We start from the raw sequence: 24,225 nt of genomic DNA, 5'->3' as shown, positions 1-24,225 counted from the left end.
CAGTCTATTTTACAATAGTTATATTTGGTTTGTTTTTACTCCTGTCCTTCCTCTAACCTCAACCTTTACAATTGGCTCAATCATCCCCCTCCTCTCCCCTGTAACTATTCCCCAGGTCGTTGCTGCAAATGAGAACGTGTTCTCAGTCAACTCACCTGGTAAAATAACGGATAAATAATAAAAACCTCTCCCATCTCTTTCTTTCACAAAAGTTCTGAAACTGTACGTTTTACTTACACTGTATGTTTTACATGAGTTATCTTGTTGTTATTAGTTATTATTCCCAACCTTCAGCTCCATTCAACCCCTCCCATGTCCATCCATATTGGATTTCTATTTGTCATATATTTAAACTGTGCTGTGATATTTCACCAAAGTTCTGAACCTTTCTATTGTCATAATTTCTACAGATTGTAAATTAAAAATACAACATTTTCTTAAAAGTAATATTATATTATTGATCGATTGACTATGACTTTTCAGATCGCTCAGTAGTGCTGTCTGCAGAGTGTGCTCCAGGTCGAGGTTGCAAATCTTCAGCCATTCCTGGACCTGTGACCAAAAACAAGCTACATATGGACAGTACCAAAACAAATTATCTAATGATTCTTTCTCTTCACAGCAAAATCTGCAGAGCTGGGAATGTTGTATCCCCCATATATATAACACTATATTGGTTGCAATATTTTTTTATAATAATTTACATTAAAAAATTATACATTTTGAATCCGGTGTTGTTTTGCATATCAGTTCATAAACCATGTGCTGTGGAATCGGTATGTTGAAACTATTTTGCAATCTATATGGAACAGCTGTCAATTTTTGGTCCTTAAATGAAACTGGTATACTTTTTTATTTATCACAATTATCTTTAACCAATTATGGTCGTTAAGGCAGGGCCGACAGACATGTTCCCTACTTTTTCCCCCTTCCACTTTCCTCCTCCATTTCTGCGGTAATGCTGCAATTAGTTGGTTGTAATTTTGGGTAGAGCAGACGTTTCCAGAGAGCAGACATTTCCATATATTTTTGTTAGCTGCATGTGTAACAACTCCACCAGTCCAATTTATGATATCATTTACAAACATTCTTCCTTTTTTCCCTTCTTTTTTTCATCGATTAGTATATTTGAGTTTAACCACAATATTTGCTGTATTGTTTGTTATTTTTTTCTTCTGGTGGATTAAATTGAAATTGCAAACAATTTTCTCTGGCTTGTTTTAAAAAATATCGATATTTGGGAGATGATTTCCTTTTCAAATAACTGAAAGTCCGAGGTTGTTATCTGAATAAAGGGAAAAAGGCCACTCTTGAACATGGGATGAGACATTCTTATGAATTTGCTAGAGAACCAGTTTGGATTCAAATACAACTGCTTTTATGACTGAAGACTTTAGTGGTAGGTCTAATGCTTTAATATGAAAGAATTTCGGCCCTCCGAATTCATATTCATTATATAAATAGGCACGCTTAATTTTGTCTGACTTGCCGTTCCAAATAAAATTGAATATTTTTTCCTCGTATAATTTAAGTAACTTCGCTAGGTGTAAGGCAAGATCATAAGAAAAAAATATAAATTGGTTGTATGATTAAAGAGTTAATCAGGGTGATTTTTTCCACAAAAAGACAGGTATTTTCCTATCCATGATAGCAAGATCTTATTGCTAACTTTCTATTAAAATGTATTGGAGGGATAATTTTTTTATTTTGGGATATGTATACTGAGTATGTCCACATCACCATCAGACCATTTTATTGGTAAACTACACGGTAATGTAAAAGTAGTGTTTTTTTGGTGATCCAATACGTAATATAGGGCATTTATCATCATTTGGTTGTAATCCAGAGAGGTTAGAAAAAGTATCTTGATCCTCTATGAGGCTGTAAAGGGATACAAATTGTGGATTTAAAAGAAAACAATTATCATCAGCATACAATGACACCTTTGTTTTTAACTCGATGTATAATGATTTGTGTAAAGCTAATAGTTACGAGCATTGCTGATGATCCACACACGCCCATTTCCAGAAACACTCCATTCAGTTAGTTAGCTCGCTAACGTTAGCTAGGATACTGGTTAAGATTAATGTTACACTTAGGAGTTAAAGGTGTTAAGGGTTAATGTTAGGTGAAGGGTTTTCTAAAAATAGTTCAGGTTAGGGTTAGCTAAGTAGTTGCAAAGTAACTAAAAAGTAGTAAGTAGTTGAAAAGTCGCTAAAATGCTAAAGTTGTCCTTGATAAGATTTGAACTCTCAACCTTTGGGTTGCTGGATATTTGTGTTTTACAACCACCCATCCACCTGTCTAACACCTCATAAGAAACGGGTTTATGTACAGAATAATACGAAATCCTCTGAGACCAAGTTGCGTGGGAGGGAGATGACAAAACCTGTAAGGCAGGCCTGTTACGTGACGATTAACGTAAAATAAGTCTCTGGTCGGGAATTCACGAAGGCTTCAAGAGGAAACAACTGAAAAACATTCTCATGACTTGTGTACGGTGGATATTTATGTGATAGAGAGCACCGAGTCGAAAGACACAGGTAGGCTTTCACAAACCGTGACGTCTCACAAACAATTATGTTTTGATAGTCAATGACTACAGTATACATTTAAAAAAAAAATCCTGGTCCGCTACAGAAATAAAGGTAAGAAAAGCTAATGCTGCTGTAAAAATGGGAATGACAAGAAGTCGGAAGTGATGGTAACACTGCCGATACACGCTGTCTGTTTGTTACCTATGCATATAGTAACTTTGCCCCCATCTACATGTACAGATTACCTCAACTGGCCTGTACCGGTGCCCCCTGTATATAGCCTCGTTATTGTTATTCTTGTTACTTTTTATTATTACTTTTTATTTTAGTCTACTTGGTAAATATTTTATTATCCTTGAACTGGCTTGTAAGTAAGTATTTCAACAAGTCTACACTTGTTGAATTCGGCGCAAGTGGCAAATAAAGTTTGATTTGATACGTAAATAAAACACAATATGCAGCACATTTTGATAATGGGTAGACTATTCAAAAAGAGCACAATCATAAACTATTACTTATCTGGACAAAAATAAGATTAATTTTACAAGCACTGCTCCTTCAATGGCCCTCTCTGAAGTGTAATTGATTTGGCGTTTTTAATATTCTTTTGTGTTGGCATTGTACCACAGAATGAGTCAATGGAAACAAATTCAACAGCTCGAGTTCAAATACCTGGAGCAGGTGGATTACCTTTATGATGACAACTTCCCTATGGGGATTCGGCAGGTGCTTTCTGACTGGATTGAAAGCCAGGACTGGTGAGTGTGTGTATCTGTACTGGTGTCTGTGAATGTGTGTTTGCACACATGTATGCATTTGGTTTGGAGTGTCAAAATACTACACTACAACACTGGAATACTCTGTCTTAATCTCAATGGATGCATTAACTGAGCTGTGTGCAATATTTATTTTTTGATGGGTACTTTACAAATATTATCAGATCCCACAGCAATATCCCTGATCTCTGTTTTTAAAACGTGTGTTTGTACATAATGTTTTCATGTCTATATGTTCACCCGGGGAGACTGCAGCTGTAAATAATTCTGTCAGCTAAATTTGGTGCAAAACATCACCTTTTTATACCCCCCCAAGTGACATTAATATGAGATTATAGCTTTCATCTGGATTCCCCTGGTCAGTCTATGTCATGGAAAGAGCAGGTGTTTTGTCATGTTTTGAATACTCAGTGTATCTTCTACATGTTCTTATTAATCACATTTGGATTAAACACGGTGAAATTGGATACACTTTCTCTTAGCTGTGTATGTGCCTTTTTTCAGGGAAATGGCCGCACACCATGAGTCCATGGCGACAGTTCTCCTCAGCAATCTCCTGTCTCAGTTGGACAGGCAGTGTTCTCAGGAACAGAACTTCCTACAAAGACACAACCTGAAGAACATCAACAAGCAGTTACAGGTGCCACAACAACCTCCCTTACAATACCATACACCCAGGGCAAAAACATCAACAACAAAAAATAATTGGTAGCACTGGTGCTTCCAACTTAAAATTAGGCGCACAACATAACATTCAGGAGCATCAGAAAAGCAGATTTGTACGTTGATTTAGATAAAAGCCTTTATTGGGCCTATATGAATTCTAGCTATGTTTGAAGCACATGCTGTGCTCTCGAAATGAATAACCCTTCAAATACATTGTTTATACATTGTTTATTATCTGACTTTTCTCACGCGAGAAAGACCCGATCGCGTGATGGAGTGCGCAGCACTCGAGGAGAAGGGCACAACAGCCACTGGACACAAAAGGCATGTTTTTTTAGGGTGCATTACGGCAACACAAAGGGGATGCCGCTGTGAAATTCTAGGCATTATCAAGTGCTTGTCAAATTGTGAGTGAGAGACTGATGTAGTGTGTACAACCTGTGCAAAAAAAAACAAAGCAGAGTTCATCTCTTTCTAGCACCTTTTTTCAAATAATCATGCAGCCTTAATGTATTAAAAATCTAAACATATAGCCCAACATTTGTAGAACAATTACATTTACATTAATAACTCTAAATTAAGCATATAAGAATACCTATTTCTTAACCACTCAACACAGAATAGCCACATGTGCACTACCTCAAATCGTTTGGCGAAAACATCCTACTTTATTCAGATTTGTTACAATTGTATTCTTCCTACTATAAAATAATGCCACGGAATTCTAAACAAATCCTGTCTGAACTGTGTAGCCCACAGCCATTTGGCATAGTCCGATAAGGACAACTCAGAGTATGCTATTCTGTTCTTCTGAAATAGACTACATTTTCTTATCATGCTTGTTTAGACCGGTCTAAAACAAATGGATTTATTAGACTTTTTCAAATGTAGATGTTCCATAGGTCAGCATCAGTGGCTTGTAGGCCAGGCCATGTGTGGTAGCCAGGAGATGCTAAATGTGTTTGTTAATTAACGGTCAATTACTGTGAGACCGACAGTTATTTGCTTGACAATCACTGGCTGACGAAATTTCGTGACCATCAGACCTAATACAACAACCCATAACTTCCTGCTAATGGGGAGTGGTACTGTGTAGTCCACGGTTAATCAACTACTTTTTCAAAAGGTCTGGTCACACATCCCCTAGATGGCAAAGGTCAGGATGGATATTGTTGTTTATCAGCTTAGTAACAAACTAAACCTATGCGACCCAAACTGTTCAAACCGTTCCTACCTGGACATATCTGATAGGTAAAAAATATCTAAGGTCGGTGAATGACATAACAAGAGGAAAACTGCCCATGCCCTACCAAATTTCGAAATTGATCCTTGTGCATTCTACTATTACAACTCTCAGCAGCAGTAAGTTAAAGGGATACTTCAGGATTTTGGCAATGAAGCCCTTTATCTACTTCCCCAGAGTCCGATGAACTCATTGATACAATTTTTATGTTTGTCTGTGCAGTTTGAAGGAAGTTGCTGTCTAGCGTAATGGCTGAAAGTTTATGATAACAGCTGTGCTAACGCTAGTAAGTACTGGCTCGCAAAACCACCTCTAACTTACTTCATACTGGATGTAGAGACGTACAAATGGTATCCATTAGTCCATCTGACTCTGGGGAAGTACACCACATTACTGAAAGAATGTGGACACCTGTTCGTTGAACACCTCATTACAAATCATGGGAATTAATATGGAGTTGGTCACCCCCCTTTGCTGCTATAACAGCCTCTTCTCTTCTGGAAAGGCTTTCCAGTAGATGTTGGAACATTTGCTGCGGGGACTTGCTTCCATTCAGCCACGAGCATTAATGAAGTCGGGCACTGATGTTGGGCGATTAGGCGTGGCTCGCTGACTGCGTTCCAATTCATCCCAAAGGGGTTAAGGTCAGGGCTCTGTGCAAGCCAGTCAAGTTCTTCCACACCGATCTCGACAACCAGTTCGGTACGGACCTCGCTTTGTGCACGGGGGCGTTGTCATGCTGAAACAAAGGACCTTCCCCAAACTGTAGCCACAAAGTGGAAGGCTCAATCGTCTAGAACGTCAGATTTCCCTTCACTGGAAAGATTTTTACACGCTTCAGCACTCTGTGGTCCCATTCTGTGAGCTTGTGGCATAAGATTTTGCGGCTAAGCCCTTGTTGCTCCTAGACGTTTCCACTTGACAATAACAGCACTTATAGTTGACCGGGGCAGCTCTAGCAGGGCAGAAATTTGACAAACTGACTTGTTGGAAAGGAGGCATGCTATGACGGTTCCACGTTGAAAGTAATTTGAGCTCTTCAGTAAGGCCATTCTACTGCCAATGTTTGTCTATGGAGATTTACATGGTGGTGTGCTTGAGTTTATACACCTGTCAGCAACGTGTGTGGCTGAAATAGCTGAATCCACTAATTTGAAGGGATGTCTACATACATTTGTGTATGTATAAGTATTAAAAGCCAGACTGAGTTCCAAAAAAAACAAATTCTGGTTCCGGATCCAGACAGTGGTCCGCTAGTTGAATATGACTGGAGTAGTGTGTGTGTGTGTGTGTGTGTGTGTGTCACGACTAGTCAAGGTGGGTGGAATCAGGCGCAGAGAGCAAATAATGAATAAAGGTTTATTCTCCGGTGAACAACAATAAACACGGACAACCCAAAAATACAAACGGGGTGAAAATATCCAAAACAGGAAATAAACAGACAAACCGGAGAAAAAAAACACAAAAACACTGACAGCCGAAACTAAATGTAAAAAACAAACAATCCCGCACAAAACAAGGGCGGGACAACCTACATTATATACAGATACTAATTAACTAACACACAGGTGAAAACAATCAGACAAAACCAACAGATAACCGAAAAGGGATCGGTAGTGGCTAATAGGATGGTGACTACGACCGCCGAGCACAGCCCGAACGGGCAGGAGAGCCAACCTCTGCGGAAGTCGTGACAGTGTGTGTGTGTGTGTGTGTGTGTTCAGTATGGATAGGGAAGTGAAAGACGATATTGTCTTTAAAAAAAACATTTGTTTAAATGTAGCTTTAGAGATTGGCTTACACGTGTATTGGTCTTCCCCATACTGAGTATTCTTTCACTGATAAGTGTTTTCCCAGTCATAATTTGACCTCTTACCCTATTGAGGCGAATCAAAGAAACATGTTCGGAATCTTGCTGAGGTCTCAGGACATTGACTGGTAGATTGGTAGTATATTTCTTAGATTCTCTGAGAATTGTACCTTAAAACACTAACGGGAATAGAAAATGGCTGTTTGAGGTTGATGGGCATGGGGCCATATTTCTGTGTTACACTAACGGATGTAGGGAAGACATACCTCAGCAGAACTTTGTGGTTTCCACACTTTCATTTCATGTGTGTGCAGATCATGTTATGCTTCTCAGAGGTAGTAGTAGCACGAACATTGAGAGGTTTGACTTGGGGGTGGTGCTTGGCGACGTGCGTTTTGTTGTTTAGGTGTAATGTCTATGACGCACAGAGGACAGGCGGAAAATATCTCTTTCCAGACAATTTGTGCTGATTGTTCCTTGAAGGTATACAAGCATTGTTTGGGGTCTGTTCTTTTGAACTCAGTCAATTTAGGGAATTCTATGGAAATGCATTTTATGGGGGGAAAAAAAACCTTCTCCAATGTTTCATACCTGAATAGCATTTTGTTGTGATGGCACTGAATGAAGAATATATTCAACCCACTATGCAAATCTATTAGTACTGGAAATCAAGATTGCAGTGCTTATGTCTCATCTAAAGCTACACTCTTAAAAAAGAAAAAAGGTTACCAAATGGTTCAGCAGTCCCCATAAGAGAACCATCGCCAATACATTTTTTTTATTTTTTAGATTTGAGTCATTTAGCAGATGCTCTTATCCAGAGCGACTTACAGGAGCAATTTAGGGTTAAGTGGCAGATATTTCACCTAGACCGCTCAGGGATTCAAACCAGCAAAATCTTGGCTACTGGCACAATGCTCTTAACCACTCGGCTACCTGTCGCCTCAGCCAAGTACCAGGTAAAACCCTTTGCTTCTAGATAGAACCCTCTCTGAAAACCAAAAGGATTCTTCAAAGGGTTCTCCTACGGGGACAGCCAAATAACCAGTTTTTAGGTTGTAGATAGCCTTTCATACACTCTTAGAGCCGAACACTCAGACACTCTATTTTTCTAAGGGGATTTCTCTTGATCAGCTAAAAAAAAGTCAGAGGGGTGATAGATGGGGTTTTTACTGTCTTTCTCTGAATACAGTAGGCTGAATTACACTGTTGAGCTGACGTTGTTTGTTTGTGCTGTAGTTGTCATTGTGATGATTTAAAGGGTATCGCGTGGGGTTTCAAGACTGAATCACCCTCCTGTCATTGGTCACAGACAAAGACTGAAAGAGAAATCAGGTTTCACATGTTCACATCAAAACTTTCCATTTTGTCACAGAGGCCTTGAGAGAATCTGCGGCATTTTGCAAAACCAGATAAAAATATGGCAAGATGCGTGTGGTGTTTGAGACACATTTTGCAAAGAACTGAGTTCAGATCACAGAGACTGCTAAAGCTAACGAAAGGAACAAATTAAGGGGTACAGAGGGCAAGTCCATTCATGGTTTTGTTCATTAGGATACACTGTAGCAAAACAAGCATTTCTTATTGAATAAGTTCAGCTAATACCTCCCTGTTTCCCTCTTTCTTACATTTTGTGCCTAATAAACACGGCCCATGTAGGCCTGGTCTTTTTACAGTAAAATGTCTCCTTGTTCAAACTGTCATAGTAGATTTTGTTTTTTGCTGATGGCAGACCTGATACTTCACACACACACAACTGATGGCAGACTTTCTCTGTGTGTGCTGTGTCGGTTGTGGTGGAATTATTCTAATCCAAGACCATTTTAGACTTCCTCAAAACAATCAAACATTATTATTTAATTACTGCAGTAAAGGAGCTTGTCAACGACCCACCCGTGGGTGATTTAGTTGAGAGCCCAAACAGCAGGTCTTAAGCCACAGCATTTTATAGCAAAGTCCATCCTCTTGAATGTTCATGACATTTCACAGATAAGAGAGTGTATACAAAGGTACATTGTGCTCTCATGCAACAGACATCAAGATGTACATGGCACCAAATATCGCTCTCTAGTTCATTTACTGCTTGCTTATACAGGAATACTAATGCAACAGACCTAGGTCCTTTCCTTTAAAAAAATAAAAATGGAGGTTGGGTCTCCCTGGCACCGACAGACAGGCACACACACTATTCATGGCATGTTGTCTTATCACCAAGCCTTCGTAAATCTACTGTTGACGTTCAATCTCAGAGGCTTCTCTCTCTTCACACCGACACATGAGAGTTAAGAACTCTTTTGTTGCCTCTAAATAAAAAGTGAGTACTAGTATAAGATTACATTCTTATATAAGAGTAATGTGATTAACGTGTTGTAATTCTACGACACGGTGGAGAGCAATGACAGTACAGTGGGTTCAGGTTACTCAAGGATGTACAGTGTCTGGAAAAACCCCTTTGAAGTTAAATACTTCCTTATTGGTCAATACAATATACATTCTAATGAGAAAGTAGGGCAAACCTAAAAGGATCTGCATGGTCAATCCGAATCTGCGTTTGGCCGTACAGCATTTACGACGATACGGCCTCTGCAGAGGTCAGAGCATTCTTACTACTTGTGCTTTGCAGAGCAATTGAGCAGACCTGTTGTCAAGGAACTGAGTTTGTGTGTGTTTGCAGGAATTCCCGCCCCCGCCTACCATCAACCAATCATGTCAATGCGGAGCTATACGGAGCCCTCCGCATTGTTACAAAATTTGGGAGGCACGCCATCGCCATACAAAGCTCGATTGGGCCTCCGGATGCTCCACAATTGCATCACACCCTCCGTACAGAGCATCCAGACCGTATTTCCGGATCAAGCATAAATCCGCTATTAGCCTCATGTTCTCCCCATGCTCTATTTGTGTTTCTGAGAAACCACCATATCTTGACAGAACACACTTTCAAAAGCTCTTAGAGAAAATCATTTTATTTAGTTTTATTTCACCTTTATCCGTTAAGTTCGAAAAATGTAAATGTTGTGTTTCAAATGTTTTTTTTAATAGTACTTTTATTGACAGGGATAGACATTAAATGAGAGGGAGACAGAGACCCACTGGGCACACCACATCATTTCAACATGAATAGTATTTGTTTGAGTCGTTGATCAATGAGATTGCAACCTAGATTCACCCACTCACAGCCAAAAGTTAGTTGAATTTCCATTGTGCTATCAACCATCTTTAAAAGGACAACCAAATTCCAATGGAAAAACAATGTCAGAGTTTTGGCTTACTTGTCACCCAAATGTCTAAAACTGGGCTTTCGCCCATTTTTTTTAAAAAGCACATCAAAGTTCAAATGGGAATATGATGTCAGATATTTTGTTTATTTATACAACAGATCGTGTTGTCCACTGTGCTTAATCTAGTAGCAAAACCAAATGACCTGGATTGCAGTTGAGATTACGTTAAAAGTACATGGTGTAAGTGATCAATGCTGTTCCAGATTCTACGCATATTACAGAAATTGTGAAGACCTCCACAGACCTGCGACGATCGATGCATGCTATCGTGAACATGCAAGCTTTTATATGATTACATAACTTTTATAGTTTCCCAAACCTCAATATGGTTACTGAATGGATGTGTTACTCGTTTTAAGGTTGAATGTTAGATGACTTAATATTATATAATTGTATTTGGTTGACAACGCAACCAAATATCAACATTTTAAGGAGATGTATCTACTGCTGTCCATCTGAGCAACTAGCTTAGCCCTATTCTTTAAGTTCGATTTTTGCTTGACATGGCTTGACATGGTGACGTGAATCAAACACAAACTATTAATTTGGAAAACCAACAAATGAAAGCTAGTCAATGGTACAGGTGGCACTATCCAAGCAGAAGATATCTCATTCAAATGTTGATATCTGGTTGCGTTGTCAACCAAACACAATTCAATAGTATTAAGTCATCAACCTTAAAATGAGTATCACATCCATGGCCATATTGAGGTGACAAACTATAAAAGTCATGTTATACAATTCAATATCCTACAATTTTAAATCAATCAGAGCTTGAAACACTAAGCCTATGTGTTGTAAAAAATAAACAATAGCTGATTACTTTTAGTCCTAAATAGAATCATTTGACATTCGAGTGATAAAGTATGGTCACATTTCATTTGCTCTGTTAAACCTACCCTTTTGGCATGACTTCGACAGCAACAGTAAATCTATTATTTTATGTGGAAATTGTGGAGTAATCATTCTCACTATAGTGCATTGGTATTAGTCAGTGACAAAAATAGCTAAGCAAGGCTGGGTAGGATTAAAATCCTGGATGGAAGACCGAAGGGTAGCTGTAGATAGATCTATTCTCCAGTAGGATGTGCTGCCCAGCCTATATACACTGCTCAAAAAAATAAAGGGAACACTAAAATAACACATCCTAGATCTGAATGAATGAAATATTCTTATTAAATACTTTCTTCTTTACATAGTTGAATGTGCTGACAACAAAAATCACGCAAAAATTATCAATGGAAATCAAATTTATCAACCCATGGAAGTCTGGAATTGGAGTCACACTCAAAATTAAAGTGGAAAACCACACTACAGGCTGATCCAAGTTCCTGCAAGAGGAAGGCATTGATGCTATGGACTGGAGCGCCCGTTCCCCAGACCTGAATCCAATTGAGCACATCTGGGACATCATGTCTCGCTCCATCCACCAACGTCACGTTGCACCACAGACTGTCCAGGAGTTGGCGGATGCTTTAGTCCAGGTCTGGGAGGAGATTCCTCAGGAGATCATCCGCCACCTCATCAGGAGCATGCCCAGGAGTTGTAGGGAGGTCATACAGGCACGTGGAGGCCACACACTACCGAGCCTCATTTAGACTTGTTTTAAGGACATTACATCAAAGTTGGATCAGCCTGTAGTGTGGTTTTCCACTTTAATTTTGAGTGTGACTCCAATTCCAGACTTCCATGGGTTGATAAATTTGATTTCCATTGATAATTTTTGCGTGATTTTTGTTGTCAGCACATTCAACTATGTAAAGAAGAAAGTATTTAATGAGAATATTTCATTCATTCAGATCTAGGATGTTATTTTTAGTGTTCCCTTTATTTTTTTGAGCAGTGTATTTTTTTTCTTCTGATAGTGGATATAACCTTAAAGATCTGACATTGTTTTAAAGGTACAAATTCAACATATTTTATATAAGGTTTGTCTATGTTGAAAATTGGTTACCATGATATAATCCTGTGGTTGAAATGTTACCCTCAAAACAACAGTGTAAGTTAAATACGTTGACAAATTACAATGAAAGCGCTTTGATTCAACAAGTTTGTGCCCAGTAGAAGTGCAGTGGGACCGGGTTTAGATCGCATGCAGGCAGGGGCCTGCATATGTAAGTCGCTCTGGATAAGAGCGTCTGCTAAATGACTTAAATGTAAATGTAATATGTCAAGCGGTGTAGACAGCAGTAGCATAATATTGCAGTGAATTCAGGGGGTTAGCCCGCACCAGAATTCAAACCCAGGTCCAGCGACTGTCAACCCAACACATTAGCAGTTTTACTAAGAGATTCAAATATTGTGCGTGTGTGTGTGTTTCAGATAAAATACAAAGCCTACCCTCTACTCATGGCCGGGGTCATCTCCACTAGCCTCAGAGAGGAGCGTCGTATCATCGCCTCAGCCAACATACCGGAACAGGTGTTTCACTCTGTTATGTCACCAGGAAACCTCCATGATTTTCCCCCTCTTATCTTTCTTTCCTCAAAATACCTGGGAAAACAGAGGGAGGAAGAGTTTAGACTAAAGTGCAACCGAAAGGCCTGTGTGTGTGCATACAGATGTAGCATCTTAATTTGATCACCCTGTTGCTGGAGAACATTCTCACAATGCAGGAAATGTTAAACTTGTAGTGTATTTGAGGTTTAAAAAGGCTTCAAAAGTTTGTCATGATCCTTTTCAAAAAATGTATCGACCCCATTTAATTATAATCCACATAATAATTTGCATCCTGTTGCTGCAGGATTATTTTCCTGCTGTAGGAAACTGGCTCAAATTTTAAGATCCTACGTGTGTGTGTGTGTGGTTAACCTCTATCTTCTTGACAGGGCCCGTTGGAGAAGTCTGTACAGAATTCCGTGGCCTTCGAGAGACAGAAGAACATGGACAACAGGGTGGTCGTGATCAGGAGTAGTGTGCAGATGCTGGACCCGGCAGTGAAATGTCTAGAGGACATGCAAGATGACTTTGACTTACGCTTCAAAACTATCCAGTCTCGAGGTCAGCTATCTGGCCAATCTGAAATCAACTTCCAGCTCCTATCCCCTATGGAATCCCCAAAGATCTGAGATGATTTGATAGCTCTCATATAATATCGGATAGCTGTAAGTAATATGGCAATAGCTGTGTCTTACCCTCTGGTGGCCTGATGTGGTGGAATGATTGAATAACTAAGGGTAAGACTTTACTTAAGCCCTGCAGGTGTAATGCATTGTGATGCGGTTATAATGCACTGTAAGACTTATCGTAAGCATATAGGCTTAAAATGGGCAATTTGGGATTTGAAAAACAACATAGCGATCACCACCTTTTTGTTATATTCTTCAATAATCAATGGCTATACTGCATTAATTTGAAAGTCTAAAAATGTACATACAAATCCCAGATTGCCCCTTTAAAGTGTTACCAAAGTTGTTATTCCCCCCGCTGTCATATTAGATGTGCTTGTGTCCCTCAGATCAGGCGGACAGGAACACAGAGCGGATGGAACCGGAAGTGGCCCGTCTGCAGGAGATTCTCAACAACCTGGACTTTAGGAGGAAGGTGTGGGGACACTGTAACATGCATACATTTAGATAAACCAGCAATCAGCTATGTTTGTCAGCTGCACCTTTTTACTCTCTATGGCTGTAAACAGTCAAAGCCCTTATCTGGGAGTGAATATGCATTTATTTGAATTGGTGCCACCATTTGCCATTTATAACTGTGTTAGTTACTTATGCAATTGCTGTCTGATGCAGTTTAAGTCTATACAACTCTATGAATATTTATCTACAGTGTATAGATACGATTGTTAAAGATTTTCCTTTTTTGGGGCCTGCGACATGTGGAGCGCACCGAGGCATCAAGCACAATACTGCAAGTTTGATTTAACACTGCAAAACAGTTCAGTGAGTTACGATATCAAAGAATGTTAATTGAATTTGCTTTGGTGCTTATACTACTTCCATCAATTAGTGCATACATAATCATATGGATTGGCCCCAGTGGGAATCGAACCCACAACCCTGGCGTTGCACGTCCCATGCGCTTGCCAACTGAGCCACACAGCAGTCCGGACCAGCATTGAGATTTTATTGTTCCACCATAGGAGATCCTGTCTAAAATGAGTGATGTGATAAAAGAGATTGACACTCTGATAGCCTCCCAGCTGAACCCAGAGCTGATGGAGTGGAAACGCAGGCAGCAGATCAACTGTATAGGTGGCCCACTGCTCACTGGACTGGACCAGCTCCAGAACTGGTAAAACGCACATGTGCAGGAATGCATGCACACGTACATATACCGTACACACACAGTATCAGTCATTTTCAGATCAGCTTTGCTATCACTTAAGGGGTGGGCAATTCCAGTCCTCGAGGGCCTGATTGGTGTCAGTTTTTCCCCAGACCCAACTAACACACCTGACTCCAATAATCACCTAATCATGATCTCCAGTTTAGAATGCAATTTTGATTAATCAGCTGTGTTTGCTAGGGATGGAGAAAAAGTGGGATGCCAATCAGGCCCCGAGACACTGTTCTTAACTCATAACTCAATCCTAAAACACAGTAACTTGGGACCGCCCTCTCTCTCTCTCTCTCTCAGGTTTACTCTGACGGCCCAGAGTCTGTTCCAGATGAAACGTCAGCTGGACAAACTGGGAGAACTTATCCTGAAGGTGACCTATGCGAGCGACCCCATCTCCTTGCAGAGACCGCAGCTGGAGGAGCAGGTCAAATACCTCATCGACCACCTCATCAAAAGGTACTAACCTCAACAAAACCACACACCTCTGGTCAGATACCTACCCTTAACTAAATGCATGTCAGACTCTACTTTAGAGTCGGCGGCGCACCAGTTTAAACAAAGCATAAACTGTCTGCCAGCCTCCCTTTGGTTAAATGACCACGCTTGTGAATTTAGAAAGGCTGAACGTAAATGGAAGGACTGCAAACATTAGGATGCAACCACACTTGTAAATACAAATAATTTTATAAAATATCCATCACAAAATAATTATCCCAAAAACACTGGACACATAGGGACGCATTAATGGTCTTGTTGACAGGGAAATGGACTTATATTGCCTCCACCCAAATCTAGGTGGTGTACACAACTGCTCTCGTGCTATTGTCGTTCTCTTGTGTGCCATCTTTGTGTCATCCTTTGTGCAATGTCCACAGCTCATTTGTGGTGGAGAAGCAGCCATGGATGCCAACCCACCCCCAGAAACCTCTCATCATCAAGACCGGGGTGCAGTTCACCACCAAAGTCAGGTACAGTATGTGTATCAAGATGCAACACAACTCAATTGTGATTATCAATTTGTTGTGTGGGTGCATATTAAATGTGTTTTTAGTCAGTATTTCTGTTTTGATCACGTTGTATATCCAGATTGTTGGTCAAACTCCCAGAGGTGGATTATCAACTGAAAGTGAAGACGATATTTGACAAGTAAGACATCCGCAAAAGCATTTTAATCTCCATCTTTTAGCCAATGTTTGTACACTGGTGACAATGTAACACATAAATATTGTGGCACATTCACTTTGAAGGGTGAGCGAACCAGTGGTTGCTCTTTGCAAGCTCTGTTACACATACTGTGTGTGAACATGTCACGGATATACTGTGTTCTATAAACAATGTTTCATAGACATCCATTAGCAAGCTGGCACTACAATACAGAGTAATTTAGCTTTTTTCTATATTATTTACCCCTGTGTGTAGGTACCTCCCCCCTGGCAGAGTGTGAGTATACTTGTGTGGGCTGTTCAGTGGGAATTTCCTTCTACTGTTATTTAGGCCAATATCAAGTAACGTGTGTGTGTGTGTGTGTGTAGGGATGAGGTAGAACAGTGACCAAAAAGAGCGATACGAGAAGCCATTTTTGATTACAAATCAGATGACCCGGTTTAAAGGATCGGAATGATCAGTTGCCTGGAATTCACCTTGAAATTGAGTTGTTTTTACCTCTGCATGCGTTTGCCATGTATCTTAGCTCATTGTGTGTGTGTGTGTGTGTGTGTGTGTGTGTGTGTGTGTGTGTGTGTGTTTAGTTCAGACTTAACTGTGGCTTTACCGCATCCCTCTCCCTTCAGACATCGTCAGTTCTTCATCCTGACTTCCACCACCAAAGTAATGGACGTGGAGGAATCATCTAATGGCTGTCTATCTGTAGAGTTCAGACACTTGGTAATCTCTCACCTTCACTGTCGCCACTAACATATTCATAATAATTTCAAACTCAAATCTGTTAATCCACAGGTTTAGTGAAACTCAAAACTGAGTTGGTCCAGTGGGGCTGGCTGCAGCAGCCATACTGGACGTATGCAACTGTTTGCAGTGACCCTGTTATATTGCAAAAATGATTTATTATGATCGGTCTGGCCTAGCTGTATATTAAATTGTATGAATAGTTCATTTTATTATTAATTTCTGTATATTTATCTTCAGCAGCTGAAAGAGAAGAAATATGTTAACGGTACAAAGGTGAACGAGGTGAGGGGAAATATGACAGTTGAACAGTAATTTTTGTTTCTCCCTAAATGATGGTTAAGGGTCAGTGACTCAAGCCTATCAATAGGTTACACTCTAGCACAGTGAACTTTAGGAAAGCGTGACCTTTGAAACTTGACCTTCAGATTTGTTTGCGGTTGACACTAGTTTCCACAGCCACAAACTCAAAAACGCTGCCTATTCCTTCTTAAAATCTGATTTGAAACCTAACAGTAACCACACTGCTAACCTTATGCCTTAAATTAAGCAAATATTTGTTTTATGAATTTTTGCGATTTAGCCAAATTAGACCTTTTTGACTGTGGTTACTAGTGCAAACCTTTTTGTTTTCCATGTTAGCCTTTTTTAGAAATGCTTTGGGGAGAAACTAAGTCTTTAAATGACAACTACAAAAAATATAAATTCTGGTCAACCAGAGGTCATTTAATTCAAGTTATTGGACACTGAGGTGAATTAAGAGTTTAATAATTCCGATTTATTTAGAGGTCAATTACTTTGCCTGGGGTGATATCGTTTAAAAAACACAACTTAAACACTTCCATTAAGAAAAAGTAGTTGCTTTCTTAAAACGGTAGAGGGCAACATTACCATGGTTTTAAAAGTTTTCCCCTTAAAAAAAAATGTTTTTACTCCTTTTCAGGACAATAGTGTGTTTGTTTGTATACGTTTCGAGGTGGCACAATCATTTTACCGCAGATGAAAAAAACTTGTTAACTCGTTCTGAGTTAAAAAATAATCATAGATAAATATTTTTATTTGACCTTTTTTTTTATTCACATGACTCAACAAAACTCAGGTCAAGCCTTCCCTCAGATGCTCTTAGGATACAGGATTCTTATTTCATCCAGAAATTTACTTAATGAATGCCACTCAAACTGAAGAGAAAATATTATTACTTCATAGGAGATGGTTTTCCCAGCCTTGTTATGGAATGCTGTTATTTGTTAAATAGGACAAATTCCTTATCCTTGTTGATAGTTTGTCATTGAAATGTATGACACTTTTTAGTGGGTCACTCACTGAACAAAAATGGTTTTGTAGCCCTTGGCTATTGTATTTATTGTGTTCTGAGGAAAGGGTTTAGTAAAGTGTGTGTGTGTGTATTCTGCTGGTTCCAGGGTCCTCTCTCTGTGACGGAGGAGCTCCACTCCCTCAGCTTCGAGGCCCAGTTCAACATACAGGGCATTAACATCGACCTGGAGGTCAGTCAGTCTACACACTCTACACACACACTCCCACACACATTCTTACAATACTCCACATATAGTCCCTCATACATGCCTTAGAACCCCCACATAGCATAAATTGTCAGTTATTATTAGTCCTTGTTAAAAATATGTTATGTAGTTTAGGTCTTAGGAGCATGACTAGATACTGTCGTGTCTTTACTATCATTAACTGAAGACTGATAGTAACTAATTACAGAGAATCTTTGATAAAAAACTATGTGATCAACTGATTAATCATGTAACTAATTAACTAGGAAGTCGGGGCACCAAGGAAAAATATTCAGATTACAAAGTTACAATATCTGAAGTTATTTTAGGAAATGATATCTGATCAATTAGTCTTCGAATTAATGAATTATTTACTTTACCTTACATTAGTCTCATTCCAAATGTCGTAAGTTGTTGGTTATCTGCATGAACCCAGTCTTCACTATGAGTCATCCTTACATCAATTGTCTTAAATAATTGATTTATTACTAAGTAATTCACAGAAATGCATAAACAAAGGTAAATGTAATGATAGGAGGATGTGACCTAGTGGGCTAAACCGGCATGTCGGCTTGTTAGACAAAGGAGAAGTGTGTCGTCTTGATCGTTGGTGAAAAGTCTTTCTTTTGTAGAATTGTCAGTCTCTCTCACTCTCTCCCTCTCTCTGTCTTGGTTAGAGGGGATAGTTCAAAGTGACATTCGTTATAGAATGGATGTTTTGGCGGTTGTCGTTCTCCGCGTTCAATGATACCGAATTCCTAGCTACAGACTAGTAATTAATATCAAAGACATGTTCTCATTCTGTCAGTATCGATAGTTTAAGAGTTTAACCATGTGGTATGGTTAAAAGATTCTGCAACCTTTAGCCATCTCGTAATTGAGGTAAGCACGGTCTGGTGATAATTTCTCAAAGTTGGGTTTTATTCGGAATGGCATAAAAGGGCTGTCCCAGGATGTCTGACCCTAACTGGGCTCAGGGGCGGTCCTCTGATTTAGTTCAAATCCAATTCCCTTTTTGAGTTTTCCTTCATTAAACAGTCCCAAATCACATTGTAAAATTGTGTAAACAGTATCATACACACTCATTCATCTTATACAACAATTGGATGTAAACCTTATATCTGGGGCTATTATATAAACAGCGTTATGGTAATGTGGCCACACCGTCTCCCATGAGCTTCCCAAGTTGTGACAAACGGACCAGTTTGTAGCTGGATTCTTCACCGATCTTTTACACTTTCTCCGGAACATGAAATTTGTTCGTACCTCAAGTTCTGTGAGGCGGAAGGATTTCCTTTGTCTCCATGAAAAACGACTCTCTATAACTGTCCATGAGGTCTTCTCAGGAATTTACGACCTCTGACCACAGCAGCCTAGTTGAAGGAGGCAAGGGGGAGGCAGGGAGCGGGGGATGGGCTTGCTATACATTTACATTTACATTTAAGTCATTTAGCAGACGCTCTTATCCAGAGCGACTTACAAATTGGTGCATTCACCTTATGACATCCAGTGGAACAACCACTTTACAATAGTGCATCTAAGTATTTTAAGGGGGGTGAGAAGGATTACTTTATCCTATCCTAGGTATTCCTTAAAGAGGTGGGGTTTCAGGTGTCTCCGGAAGGTGGTGATTGACTCCGCTGTCCTGGCGTCGTGAGGGAGTTTGTTCCACCATTGGGGAGCCAGAGCAGCGAACAGTTTTGACTGAGCTGAGCGGGAACTGTACTTCCTCAGTGGTAGGGAGGCGAGCAGGCCAGAGGTGGATGAACGCAGTGCCCTTATTTGGGTGTAGGGCCTGATCAGAGCCTGGAGGTACTGAGGTGCCGTTCCCTCACAGCTCCGTAGGCAAGCACCATGGTCTTGTAGCGGATGCGAGCTTCAACTGGAAGCCAGTGGAGAGAGCGGAGGAGCGGGGTGACGTGAGAGAACTTGGGAAGGTTGAACACTAGATGGGCTGCGGCGTTCTGGATGAGTTGTAGGGGTTTAATGGCACAGGCAGGGAGCCCAGCCAACAGCGAGTTGCAGTAATCCAGACGGGAGATGACAAGTGCCTGGATTAGGACCTGCGCCGCTTCCTGTGTGAGGCAGGGTCGTACTCTGCGGATGTTGTAGAGCATGAACCTACAGGAACGGGCCACCGCCTTGATGTTAGTTGAGAACGACAGTTTGTTGTCCAGGATCACGCCAAGGTTCTTAGCGCTCTGGGAGGAGGACACAATGGAGTTGTCAACCGTGATGGCGAGATCATGGAACGGGCAGTCCTTCCCCGGGAGGAAGAGCAGCTCCGTCTTGCCGAAGTTCAGCTTGAGGTGGTGATCCGTCATCCACACTGATATGTCTGCCAGACATGCAGAGATGCGATTCGCCACCTGGTCATCAGAAGGGGGAAAGGAGAAGATTAATTGTGTGTCGTCTGCATAGCAATGATAGGAGAGACCATGTGAGGTTATGACAGAGCCAAGTGACTTGGTGTATAGCGAGAATAGGAGAGGGCCTAGAACAGAGCCCTGGGGGACACCAGTGGTGAGAGCGCGTGGTGAGGAGACAGATTCTCGCCACGCCACCTGGTAGGAGCGACCTGTCAGGTAGGACGCAATCCAAGCGTGGGCCGCGCCGGAGATGCCCAACTCGGAGAGGGTGGAGAGGAGGATCTGATGGTTCACAGTATCGAAGGCAGCCGATAGGTCTAGAAGGATGAGAGCAGAGGAGAGAGAGTTAGCTTTAGCGGTGCGGAGCGCCTCCGTGATACAGAGAAGAGCAGTCTCAGTTGAATGACTAGTCTTGAAACCTGACTGATTTGGATCAAGAAGGTCATTCTGAGAGAGATAGCGGGAGAGCTGACCAAGGACGGCACGTTCAAGAGTTTTGGAGAGAAAAGAAAGAAGGGATACTGGTCTGTAGTTGTTGACATCGGAGGGATCGAGTGTAGGTTTTTTCAGAAGGGGTGCAACTCTCGCTCTCTTGAAGACGGAAGGGACGTAGCCAGCGGTCAGGGATAAGTTGATGAGCGAGGTGAGGTAAGGGAGAAGGTCTCCGGAAATGGTCTGGAGAAGAGAGGAGGGGATAGGGTCGAGCGGGCAGGTTGTTGGGCGGCCGGCCGTCACAAGACGCGAGATTTCATCTGGAGAGAGAGGGGAGAAAGAGGTCAGAGCACAGGGTAGGGCAGTGTGAGCAGAACCAGCGGTGTTGTTTGACTTAGCAAACGAGGATCGGATGTCGTCGATCTTCTTTTCAAAATGGTTGACGAAGTCATCTGCAGAGAGGGAGGAGGGGGGGGGGGGAGGATTCAGGAGGGAGGAGAATGTGGCAAAGAGCTTCCTAGGGTTAGAGGCAGATGCTTGGAATTTAGAGTGGTAGAAAGTGGCTTTAGCAGCAGAGACAGAGGAGGAAAATGTAGAGAGGAGGGAGTGAAAGGATGCCAGGTCCGCAGGGAGGCGAGTTTTCCTCCATTTCCGCTCGGCCTTCCGGAGCCCTGTTCTGTGAGCTCGCATTGAGTCGTCAAGCCACGGAGCGGGAGGGGAGGACCGAGCCGGCCTGGAAGATAGGGGACATAGAGAGTCAAAGGATGCAGAAAGGGAGGAGAGGAGGGTTGAGGAGGCAGAATCAGGAGATAGGTTGAAGAAGGTTTGAGCAGAGGGAAGAGATGATAGGATGGAAGAGGAGAGAGTAGCGGGGGAGAGAGAGCGAAGGTTGGGACGGCGCGATACCATCCGAGTAGGGGCAGTGTGGGAAGTGTTGGATGAGAGCGAGAGGGAAAAGGATACAAGGTAGTGGTCGGAGACTTGGAGGGGAGTTGCAATGAGGTTAGTGGAAGAACAGCATCTAGTAAAGATGAGGTCGAGCGTATTGCCTGCCTTGTGAGTAGGGGGGGGGAAGGTGAGAGGGTGAGGTCAAAAGAGGAGAGGAGTGGAAAGAAGGAGGCAGAGAGGAATGAGTCAAAGGTAGACGTGGGGAGGTTAAAGTCGCCCAGAACTGTGAGAGGTGAGCCGTCCTCAGGAAAGGAGCTTATCAAGGCATCAAGCTCATTGATGAACTCTCCGAGGGGACCTGGAGGGCGATAAATGATAAGGATGTTAAGCTTGAAATATATACCCAAAGAGGCCAAAGTCATGACAATACTTCAACCCTCCATCCCCAGGGGGGCAGCACCAACCGGGTCTAAATGCTGAGCCAAGCCTTTATAAGCCCACAAGTGCAGGCAATCAAGGTGTTTGTCAGTCAGAGCCGTGAGGCTGCTTGGTTCTTTGGTGGACATGAGGCCTTTCGTTTGGTTTAGAGTCTGTTTGGGTATGCCTGTCTCTAGTTTTCCCTTTTGTATGTTTATTTTCGTCACCATCTGAACAAATGATAATCTGCTTGGCCTGGCTGACCAAGAAGTCAAGACGGAGCTGGCCCTGAACTCTGTACTTTTGCTGTCTCCTGGGTACATGCATTCAATACCTAGTCGCATATGCTTACTTCTCATATTAAGTCACACAGTCAGGTTACAGAACAATTAGTTAAGCCTAGGGCCTATAAACCCAGCAAGTAACGGTAGGATGTCTATTCAGTTCTGTAAAGGCAAGCATATATTTTCTGTGTGCAGTCAGGTCCATAATTATTGGCCTCCTTGCAGGCTCAAGAAAATGGACACATTTATATTTTATACTAATAAAATTGCTCAATGCAATTGTTTAACAAGTAATAAACTCTGCGAAAAAAGAAACGTCCTCTCAATGTCAACTATGTTCATTTTTAGCAAACTTAACGTGTAAATATTTGTATGAACATAAGATTCAACAACTGAGACAATCTGAACAAGTTCCACAGACATGTGACTAACAGAAATGGAATAATGTGTCCCTTAACAAAGGCGGGGGGGGTCAAAAGTAACAGTCAGTATCTGGTGTAGCCAGCAGCTGCATTAAGTGTTGCAGTGCATCTCCTCCTCATAGACTGCACCAGATTTGACAGTTCTTGCTGTGAGATGTTCCCCCAATCTTCTACCGAGGCACCTGCAAGTTCCCGGACATTTCTGGGGGGGAATGGCCCTAGCCCTCACCCTCTCATCCAACAGGTCCCAGACTTGCTCAATGGGATTGAGATTCGGGCTCTTTGCTGGCCATGGCAGAACACTGACATTCCTGTCTTGCAGGAAATCGCGCACAGAACGAGCAGTATGGCTGGTGCCATTGTCATGCTGGAGGGTCATGTCAGGGTGAGCCTGCAGGAAGGGTACCACATGAGGGAGGAGGACGTCTTCCCTGTAATGCACAGCGTTGAGATTGCCTGCAATGACAACAAGCTCAGTCCGATGATGCTGTGACACACTGCCCCAGACCATGACGGACCCTCCATCTCCAAATCGATCCCGCTCCAGAGTACACGCCTTGGTGTAACGCTCATTCCTTCGACGATAAACGCGAATCCAACCATCAACCCTGGTTAGACAAAAACGCAACTCGTCACTGAAGAGCACTTTTTGCCAGTCCTGTCTGGTCCAGCGACGGTGGGTTTGTGCCCATTGTTGCTGGTGATGTCTGGTAAGGACCTGCTTTACAACTGGCCTACAAGTTCTCAGTCTAGCCTCAGCTTATTGCGGACAGTCTGAGCACTGATGGAGGGATTGTGCCTTCCTGATGTAACTCGGGCAGTTGTTGTTGCCATCCTGTACCTGTCCCACAGGTGTGATGTTAGGATGTACCGATCCTGTGCAAATGTTTTTACACATGGTCTGCCACTGTGAGGGCGATCAGCTGTCTGTCCTGTCTCCATGTAGCGCTGTCTTAGGCGTCTCACAGTACAGACATTGCAATTTATTGCCCTGGCCACATCTGCAGTCCTCATGCCTCCTTGCAGCATGCCTAAGCACGTTCACACAGACTGTGATCTTAATTGCCTACCGCCTGTAAGCTGTTAGTCTTAACGACCGTTCCACAGGTGCATTTACATTTAAGTCATTTAGCAGACGCTCTTATCCAGAGCGACTTACAAATTGGTGCATTCACCTTATGACATCCATGCATGTTCATTAATTGTTAATGGTTCATTGAACATGCATGGGAAAGTGTTTAAACCCTTTACAATGAAGATCTGTGGATCTATTTGGATTTTTACGAATTATCTTTGAAAGAGGTTCCTGAAAAATGGACGTTTCTTTTTTTGCTGAGTTAACTAATTATTGGCACCCCTGTTTTCAGTACTCTAGCACTTTACCC

At 41.7% G+C, this 24,225-nt stretch overlaps 1 protein-coding gene across 5 annotated transcripts in view; it reads left to right on the top strand.

The window, feature by feature from the left end:
• Positions 1-2,343: 2,343 nt before the first annotated feature.
• The window catches only part of LOC124043796 (signal transducer and activator of transcription 4-like), a 28,552-nt gene continuing 6,670 nt past the window's right edge, over positions 2,344-24,225 (top strand). Inside the window, exons 1-14 of one of the 5 annotated variants that reach the window (XM_046362767.1) lie at positions 2,344-2,543; positions 3,167-3,295; positions 3,818-3,953; positions 12,636-12,734; positions 13,142-13,313; positions 13,771-13,856; positions 14,404-14,555; positions 14,901-15,059; positions 15,479-15,571; positions 15,690-15,749; positions 16,023-16,043; positions 16,394-16,487; positions 16,752-16,793; positions 17,930-18,013. In XM_046362767.1, the coding sequence (XP_046218723.1) occupies positions 3,168-3,295; positions 3,818-3,953; positions 12,636-12,734; positions 13,142-13,313; positions 13,771-13,856; positions 14,404-14,555; positions 14,901-15,059; positions 15,479-15,571; positions 15,690-15,749; positions 16,023-16,043; positions 16,394-16,487; positions 16,752-16,793; positions 17,930-18,013 (1,326 nt within the window). In that variant the 5' untranslated portion in view covers positions 2,344-2,543; position 3,167. Of the gene's footprint in view, positions 2,649-3,166; positions 3,296-3,817; positions 3,954-12,635; positions 12,735-13,141; positions 13,314-13,770; positions 13,857-14,403; positions 14,556-14,900; positions 15,060-15,478; positions 15,572-15,689; positions 15,750-16,022; positions 16,044-16,393; positions 16,488-16,748; positions 16,794-17,929; positions 18,014-24,225 lie in introns of all 5 variants that reach the window. The other 4 variants (XM_046362765.1, XM_046362766.1, XM_046362770.1 and 1 more) reach the window with 4 other exon arrangements.

Source organism: Oncorhynchus gorbuscha, linkage group LG09, assembly GCF_021184085.1.
Source record: "Oncorhynchus gorbuscha isolate QuinsamMale2020 ecotype Even-year linkage group LG09, OgorEven_v1.0, whole genome shotgun sequence".
Lineage (NCBI taxonomy): Eukaryota > Metazoa > Chordata > Actinopteri > Salmoniformes > Salmonidae > Oncorhynchus > Oncorhynchus gorbuscha.
This window is presented reverse-complemented; position numbering and strand designations above follow the sequence as displayed.